Source organism: Lagopus muta, chromosome 11, assembly GCF_023343835.1.
Source record: "Lagopus muta isolate bLagMut1 chromosome 11, bLagMut1 primary, whole genome shotgun sequence".
Lineage (NCBI taxonomy): Eukaryota > Metazoa > Chordata > Aves > Galliformes > Phasianidae > Lagopus > Lagopus muta.
This window is the reverse complement of record NC_064443.1, coordinates 6,847,871-6,857,765: the sequence shown is the minus strand read 5'-3', so window position 1 is coordinate 6,857,765 and position 9,895 is coordinate 6,847,871. Positions and strand designations below refer to the sequence as shown.

At 48.9% G+C, this 9,895-nt stretch overlaps 1 protein-coding gene across 2 annotated transcripts in view; it reads left to right on the top strand.

Annotated features, from left to right (window-relative positions):
- The first annotated feature begins 6,342 nt into the window (after positions 1 to 6,342).
- Positions 6,343 to 9,895, top strand: part of BICD2 (BICD cargo adaptor 2) — an 85,407-nt gene continuing 81,854 nt past the window's right edge. Inside the window, exon 1 of one of the 2 annotated variants that reach the window (XM_048957164.1) lies at positions 6,343 to 6,716. In XM_048957164.1, the coding sequence (XP_048813121.1) occupies positions 6,477 to 6,716 (240 nt within the window). In that variant the 5' untranslated portion in view covers positions 6,343 to 6,476. The remainder of the gene's footprint in view (positions 6,717 to 9,895) is intronic. The other variant, XM_048957165.1, reaches the window with a different exon arrangement.

Genomic DNA, 9,895 nt, shown 5'->3' with positions numbered 1-9,895 from the left:
AGTAGGCTCTGGGACAGTAAACTGAGACTTCTGTGTTCTGTGCTGTGAGAACTGACATTTCCAGGGAGATATTCTAGCAGTGAAAAAATCACTTGATTGCAGAAATGCTTCCTAGCTCTTTTTTCTAGATAAGCTCTTCAGGAAAAATGAAGGAGCAGGAGGTGCCCATCCCAGAGCTGGGGCTGTAGCACAAGGCAGGGGTGGCCTAGGTGCTCCTCAGCAGCACCAGATCTGCTGTGACCCATTGGTGTTATCACTGCATCCACTTTGGGGCCAACACAGATTTTACTCGTGGCACATAAATAAGGTGTAATTCAAATAACTGTGATGAAGTTCCTGCTGTTTCTGACTGCAGCCAAAAGCAAGCTCTAGCTGTGCCTGTCTCCTTCCAGAACTTATGAGAAGCACCACGTGAATGTCTTTTCTCACACTGGCAGAAGTAGTAATATTTCTTATGCAAAAAAAGAAAAGTAAATATGTACCAGCCAAGTCCACACTGCATATGGTATTACTCTGTTGTGAGCGACCTCCAGAACCTGAGACCCTTTCAGGTTACTACATGAAGATGGAGGGGAAAAGAGAAATAACATTGCAGTGGGTTTTTTTGTTGTTGTTGTAGTTATGCTGGTACATTGCTGTGTGGATTCTTGTTTTGCTTCAGTTTAAACATGTGCCTGGATGATTTATCTAAAATGAAGTGGCTTAAATCCAAATGCAGGTGTGTTTACCTCATCAAAAGAGAGGGAGCAATGGCAGCTCATTTACTGCTTGTCAATCAGGCATATGGACATGGTTTAAAAGGGAATGTTTTCCTCTAAACAGGCAGTGGGGTGAAGCACAAACATGGTCCTTTCCCACAGGTGAGCTGAGAAGAGATAGCGTGGCTGTTTGGGCTGACATGGCCCTTTGCATGGACCTACAGGCCTGGTAAAGCCATGTCAGTCTGCTGCCTTGGCCGGCAGGCCTGCAATGTTGGCAGGGCAGCAATTCCACACGCTCTGTGCAGCAGCCAGGCCGTGAGCCCCTGGCCAGCCCTGGAGGCACAGTGCTTCCCAGCACCTCCACACAGACCAAAAGCCAAAGAGCTGTGGTCATGGAGTGTCTTTGGCCCTGGTTTACCTAAGCACATCTTTGTGCACTGGAAGAGGCTTTCTCTTTGAATAAGACCAAAGAAGAGAAATGCTGAAAAGTAAGAGATGTGCCTCATGGTCATGAGAAGCTGTAGGTGGTTGTGAAGGGTGATTCAGGCTTGTAAGGAGGAAAAAGGGAAATCTGGGGGAAAAAATCTCCCTTCCTCTCCAGCTTGTTCCATCATGGCAGAATAAGGCAGTAACTTGAGCATCCGGTCCCTGCTGCACCTGGCAGATGGTCTGCTAGACATGTTGTTACTCGGACCCCCAGCCATCCCTCCTCTGCAGCTCCTGGCAGAAGGCCAGCACTGATAGGCCTGGGCATCTCAGCACGTGGGTCAGGGAACAGGCTGTGTGTGTGTCCTGTGCTCCACACACCCAGCCAAGGCATTCTGTCAAATGTTGAAAGCTAAGTCACATTTTTTCTACTTATTCTGAGACATTCTAAAAATTCCATTTTGAGATAAGCATCTGTAATTCCTCTGCTTGTTCCTTGCATGCAGACATTCCCTCTGGCAGCTTTCTGCCAGCAGCTCACCTGCCTCTCCTCATCTTATCAGCTGCCAATGAATATCTGAAGTTTTCAGTCACTTTCAGGTTCTTATTTTGAAACGTCGTTTGGTTAAGAAAGGTCACTACTGTACCTCTCACAAATGTTGATCCTTTTTTGCTAAAGTCAGTTTATTTTCTTCTTAGAAAGTGAGAAGATAGGAGACAATGGTAATTTGTTACGTGTCCATACACGAAGCTCGTGGACAGGCTGAATTGTTACCAGCCTCGTATGACAATCTGTGAGTATCATCACATACCTCAGGAAACAACCTGAGAGGTTATCCCCACTCCTCCCTGCCTCCTGCACAGCCTTCCTTCAACAGCATCTTTGCACAGATAGAGTTTAGAGACGGTGAACTGATAATGGAATAGGCTGTGACCTCTGGCTGCACCCGGAGGAGGCTATGGGCACAGGCTGGGCTGCACTCATGCAGTCATTTCAAATTTTTGTTATGCTACATCATTACCTTGAATGATCACAAGAGCCTCAGCTTTGACAAGCTGCTCTTGTTTCCTAGGCTGTCCAGAAGTGCTTTTGAAACAGCAATATTTACAGTTACTGCTGCACATTTTCCTTTGCATCTTGAGCAGTTCAAAACAATAACAAAGTATGAAACCTACAAACAAATCTTGGGTTTAATTCTCACTGGTGACAGGTGACAGGATGAGGGAAAATGGCCTCAAGTTGCACCAGGGGAGGTTTAGGTTGGATATCAGGAAAAACTTTTTTACAGAGAGGGTTGTTAAGCACTGGAATAGGCTCCCCAAGGAGGAGTTGAGTCACCATCCCGGGATGTGCTTAAAAACCGTTTGGATGTGGTGCTCAGGGACGTGATTCAGCAGAGGGTTCTTAGAGTTAGGGTAGTATGGTTAGGTTGTGGTTGGACTTAACGATCTTGCGGGCCTTTTCCAACCTGAACGATTCTATGATTCTACGAATTACCAGGTGAAGTTGTTTGAATTATTATCTCTATTGATCTCAAAAATTGGCTAGGTCTCACCATTTAATTGTAAGCCCAGCAGGTTTCAGGATGTGAATGGAAGCTCCATGCCCTAAGAGCAAGTTGTTACAAGTAAATTTCAGCTTCTGGAGAGGACAAAAAAGCTAGGGCTTGTTTGAGTCCTGATTTACAGCTTAAAGCCTGAGCACAATGAAGGCTCAGAACATACGAGGCAGAAGAAAACCAGTATTTCTTATAAATGTGGACTAATCATTTGTGAACATGTGAGATTGTTGGTGCTACTGGTTAGGAGAAGAGAAAATAAAATGATGAAATGCCACAGATTTGAAAAGACATCCTAATACTTAAAAAAGGCGGCAGAAGAATGCAAAAGACAACGCTTCTATTTTTCTCTCTTGGGAAAAATGCTCTGTGGTTTGATTTGGAAGATGGGGATTTTGTTGATTTACTTCTCCTATTTCTTTTAGCTTCCTAGTGTGTGTGGCTGCAGCACCTTAACTCCTGGAAACACCCAAATAGGGGGATTAAAAGTAACTGAGGAAAATTTACCAGCTTGAAGAGAAGCTCAGTGACACTCTACCTCTCTGCCTGTCGACTTTTTCTCATCATCAGATACACCTTATCCCACTGATGACACCTGTCAGAGGAATCTCTTTGCATCCAAATCTGCACAGTTCATTATGAAGTAACTACCTGGATGTGAACGGATCCCTTTGGGGTGTAATACTAGAATTTGCCACCACAGCACATTCCTTAAAGTAAAAAAAAAGAAAGAAAAAGAAAAAAGGCTCTTGGGTTTCTGTGGAAGTTGGAAAGTAGAGAGGTGAGGTGAGACAGACCCTGGAGGCAGTGGAGTGCCACCAGTCTGCCCACAATAGGGACAGTGCTGCCATGGGGGCTGGTGTGATGACAGGAGAGAGCATGTTGACAGCATCACATAGAATGGGGCTGTGAAGGACAAATAGATACTTGGCTGCCATTAAAAACAAACAAACAAAACCTTTCCCAAGGGATTTTGAAGATAAATAGAAGAAGGAATTTCACACACATGCTATGGGTTGAGAAAATCAAACTGCTGCTTAGATCCAGGAAACCGTCTGCATGTAGCATCAGTGCTCCTGGGACGAGTACATCCCTGCACATGAGGCACCAGGAGGTCCAGGGTCTGCCAAGGCCATGATGAGAAATGGATGAGGCAGCCACGTGGCTCAGAAGCAAAATTCAGCCATGGAGCAGATCATTAAAGGGATAAGGGCTCATGTGTACCAGGACAGAGCATGATGAGCACAGACAGAAGTTGAAAGCACATTAAAAAAACCCTGTGGCTATGAGCAAAGGTGGTGCTTCATGTGCTAGACCTTGTGGAGTGCTCAAGTGTGTAATTGTTGTTACTGTGTTTGGCATTAGCTTGCCAGTTCACTGTCAATTATTTTTGACTCCAGAAAAAACTCTGAACTCTGATGAAGGGGTGAAGCAGCAGGGCAGTCAGGTGAAGCAGCAGCTCCTCACCTGGGTATAAAGTGGGGCCCATTCACATTGATGTTATGGAGCTGTTCCCACGTACAGTGGTCCCACTAAGAGAGTTGTTTGGCTCAGTTCTGCCTTCAGCATGCTTTTGAAATCAGTTCTGCCCACGGCTGAGGATTCCAGTTACTGTGCCTGCTTTCTCAAACTTTGCCACTGTCTTTACCTACCATTTGTGCAGTGGTATAACCTGCAGCAACATTCGGTGGCTTTCACCTAACAGTTTGGCAAATCCTTTTTTGAACAGTTGCCCAGGTATTACTGCCTCACATCTATTTGTGCCAGCTGAACTTGCCACAGTGCTTCTCACTACTTCTGTCAAGTAGTCCTGTGCTGCATGAGCATCTTGTCCCTCAGATATGCTCTTCTCACAGTGATCACAGAACCACAGAATTGCAGGGGTTGGAAGAGATCTCTGGAGGTCACTTAGTCCAACCCCCTGCTCCAGCAGTTGTCCAGTAGGTTGCACAGGAAAACATCCAGGCAGGTTTTGAGTATGTTCAGAGAAGGAGACTGCACAACCTCTCTGGGCAGCCTGTGCTCTGTTATTCTTCAAGAGAAGTTTTTCCTTGTGTTTGTATAGAGCTCCCTGTGTTTGTGCCCACTGCCCCTTGTCCTGTTACTGGGCACCACCAAAAAGAATCTGGCCCTATGCACTTCATTCCTGCTCTTTAAATAATTATATGCATTGATAAGATCCCCCTTCAGCTTTCTCTTCTCCAGGTTGAACTGCCGCAGTAATCTCAGCCACTCCTCATATGGGAGATGCTCCAGGCCCCACATCATCTCTGAGACTCTCTGCTGGACTCTCTCAGCAGTTTCCTCTCTTTCTTGGCCTGGGAAGCTCAGAACTGGACCCAGTACTCCAGATATGGCCTCACCGGGGCAAAGCAGATGGGCAGAATCATCTCCCTTGCCCCACTGGCCAGGCTCTTTCTAATGCTGGGGACTATAGTGCTTTTTTCTCCTGTTGGTGGATAGAGAACTCCTTGATGGACCAATTGCTCTGGATATGTGAAACCCTGTAAACAAACAAGATATGTGTAGGTCACTTGTGCATGCCAGACATCAACACTTTTCACGCTCACCTTGCATTCATTCGATACCAAATGTTGTCTGCTGTATGTACTTCCATTCTGGCAAGCTGGAAACACCATGGTATCTGTGATCCTGTCCCAGCACTGCCTGCTACTGGATCACCTTTGAGAAGGAAGAGTCTTTTTTTCTCAACTGCTTTTGAAGCCTTCTGACTTCTACCCATCTTGCTTGCATGCGAGGAGCCAAGCACCAGGGACATAGGTGTGGTGGTGAATTTTCTGCTACTATTGTAGCAGATGTGTGTGCTACTTGTACTGGTTAAGTTTCATTCGTGGCGCTGCTGCTGGCAGGCTGGGCTGCCAATGGCTGTGTTTAGTCTTTTGTAGCACGAGTGTTGCTGCAATTGCAAAGCAACCGTTAACTATTGATCTTTTATAGAATTCTAAAATGCGAGGGCTGCTCTGAAAGTAACGCCTCTTATTTTATGATGTTGGCCCACCATATCAGAGGTGGATGTTGGTGGGACGGCAGTAGAGGTTGAATCTTCCCATCAATCTTCAGGACATGCCGTGTGACAGACGGCGGCAGAGGGGCGGGCTGACAGAACGGCATCTGACAGGAAGTGTGCCGAAACCCCAGGCCCGGCCCTGCAATCCCGGCTGCGGCTCCGCGCGCTGCTCTCACCGTGCAGCGCTCCGCCCTGTGGGACGCACTGAGCGCGGCTGTTTTGAGCTCTGGGCGCCTTCCTGGAAGGGGGACCGAGAGCCGGCCCTCCTCATCGCGCGCCGCCGAGAAGCTGTTTTTCTTGCACAGTTTCCCGTCACCGACTCCAGCTCCGTACCGAGCCCATCGGGGCGCGGCCGCCCCGAGCCCGGCAGAGGGCCGCTCCGCTCCGCTCTTTCCCGTCGCCCCTCCCCGCGGGCGGTGCAGCCGCGGTGCATTGTGGGGGACGTAGTCCCGCGGGCGGAGCCTCCCCGTGGGGCTGCAGCGCGCGCGGACTACAACTCCCAGCGCGCCGCGCGGCGCCGGGCCGGCCGTTCCTTTGAATGATTTCACTGCGGTCGGCGCTCGGGGCGAGTTTCACGGCGGCGGCGGCGCGGTGTGAGGGGCGCTCCGCAGCGCGGCGCCGCGCCCGTGGATGGCCGCCCGAGCGGGCTCTGCCGGCGGAGGGGGGGCCGTGGCCAGCCGCGGGCCGCGGCGCTGCTAGGAGCGGGGGACGGGCCCCGCGTTCGCCTTTCCGCCTGCCGGCTGCGGTGCCCCCGCCGCCGATATGTCGCTGGGCATGGAGGAGGAGGAGTACGCCCGGCTGGTGATGGAGTCGGAGCCCGAGTGGCTGCGGAGCGAGATCAAGCGGCTCTTCCAGGAGCTGGGCGAGACCACCCGCGAGAAGATCCAGGCGGCGGAGTACGGGCTGGCCGTGCTGGAGGAGAAGCAGCAGCTGAAGCAGCAGTACGAGGAGCTGGAGCTGGAGTACGAGACCATCCGCGCCGAGATGGAGCAGCTGAAGGAGGTGAGGGAGCCGGGGAGCGCCGGGCCGGGGCCGAGCCTGGGGCCGCGCCTGGGGCTTCTCGGGGCCGGGGCCGAGCCTGAAGGCTGGATGCGGAGGACGCTCCTCGCTTCTCCCGGCGTTGCGGCGGAGGGCCGGGGGGGCAGGGCTCGGTGCGGGAACGGCTGAATTTGTGCCCAGCCGAAACGCAGCTGGCTTCGGTTCGCTCATCTTCACGCGGTTCCGTGCTGGCCGGTTCTTGTCTCGCTGGCGGTGGAGGTGCTGTGTTCTGTCAGGTCTCCTGACACGAGATGTTCGCCGCCCCAAGGACGGCCCGTGCCGGCTGGCTTCGCCGTGTCCGGACCCGGCGCTCCCTGTGAGCGGCCGCTCCGTGCCCGTGCAGCGCAGTCCCGTGGGACTCGCCTGGCTGCCCCTGCCCCGGTTATTTTGGTGACTGTTTCTATGCAGGCAGACCACGCGCTGCTCTGCAGCTGATGTAGGCCTTGCCTTGTTTGCAAAAGATCTGATACCGCCCAAAACGTGAGCTCGTGTGGTCGTGTTTGGCCAGTGTGATCCGTGTGCTGTTGGTGTTTGGTGCTGCTCGCTTCGGTTGGATGTGGATTTGAAATAACATCAAAATACGCGGTGTCAAAGGGGAAGTAAATACAAATGGGTTTGTACCAATTCGGCTGAACCTGTGAACGCCCTCGCTTCCTGCATCCTGTGCGTCTGATGGACTCTGCTTAACATAATAAAAGCGAAATAAACATAAGCAGAGGAGGTTCATTATTTTGAATTAAATGTCTGTACTCTTACTAACCAAATGCAGGCTGAACCTCCCTATTCATTGCAGGGGAATTGGATTGGATGACCCTTAGAGGTCCCTCCCAACTCAATTGGTTCTCTGGCTGATGCCACTTGGAATTGACTTGGTTCTGGCAGTACAAATGTTGGGGGGAACAAGTGTGTTGGCATCATCAGCCCTTGGAAGTAGAGGTGCCATGTGAAAGATAAGGGAATCAGAAGTAGTCTTTAAAAATGGAGTGATAGAGTTGTGCTGAAGGGGGAGGAAAATCAGTGAACACATTGGTAGTTGGGATGTGGAAACATGGCACTGGGGGAGGCAAGGAGACTGGTGTGACCTCACTGAGCTGGAGCCTGAATGCGGGGCGATGCTGGGGTGGCCCAGTCACAGGTGACACCTCACTCCCTTGTTTGGCTGTGGGCCTCATGAATTTAGTCCTTAAGGCAAGAAATGGCTGGAAGGCAGCTGCTTCTTGTTCTTTTAGAGCTACATTTCAGAGGCTTGAAGAGATTTGGGAATAATAATAATAATAAAAAAAAAAAGACAGGATGAGCCATGATTCATTCTTTTTGCTTTTAATATTCTGGAGAACTTGCTTTGTGTGTGCATGTCCTGTTGTAATTAAGTCAAAACCTGGGAGGCAAACAATTCTGGGAACAATCTGAGGACTCTACTAGTCATACTATGCAGGGCAAAACATTGCTCCTCTCGCTTTCTTGTGATGTTGGGGAGGAATCTGGTCTGCATTAGAACTTGTAAACCTGCAGCAGATGCATGAGGTGTGTTGTTAAAGGAGGGTTTTATCTTTGCTGTTTATATAACTTCTTGCTTTTCCCAGGCACACTGAGAGGCACTTTGCACGCAGGACTTGCCATATAGCAGTTTGAAGGGATTGTGCCTTTGGTTGCATGGGGTTGCTTCTGGGGAAGGCAGGGGAATTGCTGTCTGGAAGAGGGGTGCTTTCTGTCTCTCGCTTCTTAAACTGGGACTTCATGCAGCCTTTTAAAATACAGACATTGGAGTCTCCTTAAATCTTGTTCTATTTCTCTCCGCTACATCAAGAGACATCAATAGGATAAAGCCATGTAATGCATAGACACAGCAAAGTTTCCTGTCTTGCTTGGTGTTGTAAATTTGGTTATACTTTAATTTGTTTAATGTTATGAAGCATCCCATATCACAGCCCTGTTCATACCAAGGTAAATGGGCTCTGAGCGTGGGAACCTTCTAATAGAGGCTGCTGAAAGTACAGGCTTTTCTGCAGCTGCAGCTGTCAGATCTTGCACAACTTCCCGGCCAGCTTCTCCCTTATGCCCCTGTGTCTGTGATTGTGGCAGTATTTCCTAGCTGTAGCCTTCATGGTTTTCTCCCTTCGATGAGTGTACATGCCATCCTTAGAGCTGGACCCTGTTTTGCAAATCCACCTGCACGTACACAATATTTGCCATTCAGATCATCCTGGTGACAGTGGGTGGCTGTCCTGTCCTTGCACTGAGGCTCTCCATCTCACCAAACTCTTCAGTTGGAGTGCTTGGACAATTGCACTTTTTTCCCCAAATTTGTCCTTCCACTGCTCACGTGCTGGCTTGCATCTTGTATCTCTCAGATAATTTTGCCACATTTCTTCTATTGTTTCCATTTGAGATACATAGACTGAAGTAGAAAGCGCCTTCCCAGGTAAACTTGCTAGTTATTTCAGTCCCACGTTTATTTCTGTGAAATGAAATTGATTTCAAACCTTACTAAACATTATGGTTTAGAAATACATTGTCTTTTTTCCCCCAATTTAGAGAAATCAGATGCTGACTCAGTGAAACACTCCATCACATTGTATGTTGATTGTTTTGATTGTTATTTGTCCCCTCTTGGAGATGAAGCAATAAAGAATTGTTTCTGTAGGCTGCGTTCAGCTAAGAAATCATCCTGTGAACCTTTGTCTGTGAGGATGCTAATTGTGTGAATTAGAGAGCTGCCTACCTGCCTGAGCCGGGGTTGCTGTACTCACAGGGAAGGTATGTAGGATCAGATCTTTGTATGCTGAAGCTCACAGAAGTGATGGGAATTCATTTATTGGCATCCTGATGATTTGTAGGACAATGTGGCTTGGAAGGTTAGCTTGAAAAAGAGTTTATCTGCTTTGCTTAGTACTTCTGAGTTGCTTTTGAGATGCCAGTTAGATTTACAGCTAACTATTTGGTTAGATATGAAACTGGCTGCTGTCCAAAGCTACTTTCAAATTAGATGGTTATGCAGTATTGGTGATGTAGACTTGCATTTAAATCCCTCAGAATGCAGGGGCATGATTATGTTATGAATTATTTATTTCTGTAATAATGTAAAGGGGTGCTTGCAGATTGTGGCTGTCCTGAAATTCTAAAAGCATGTGTCAGTGCACTGC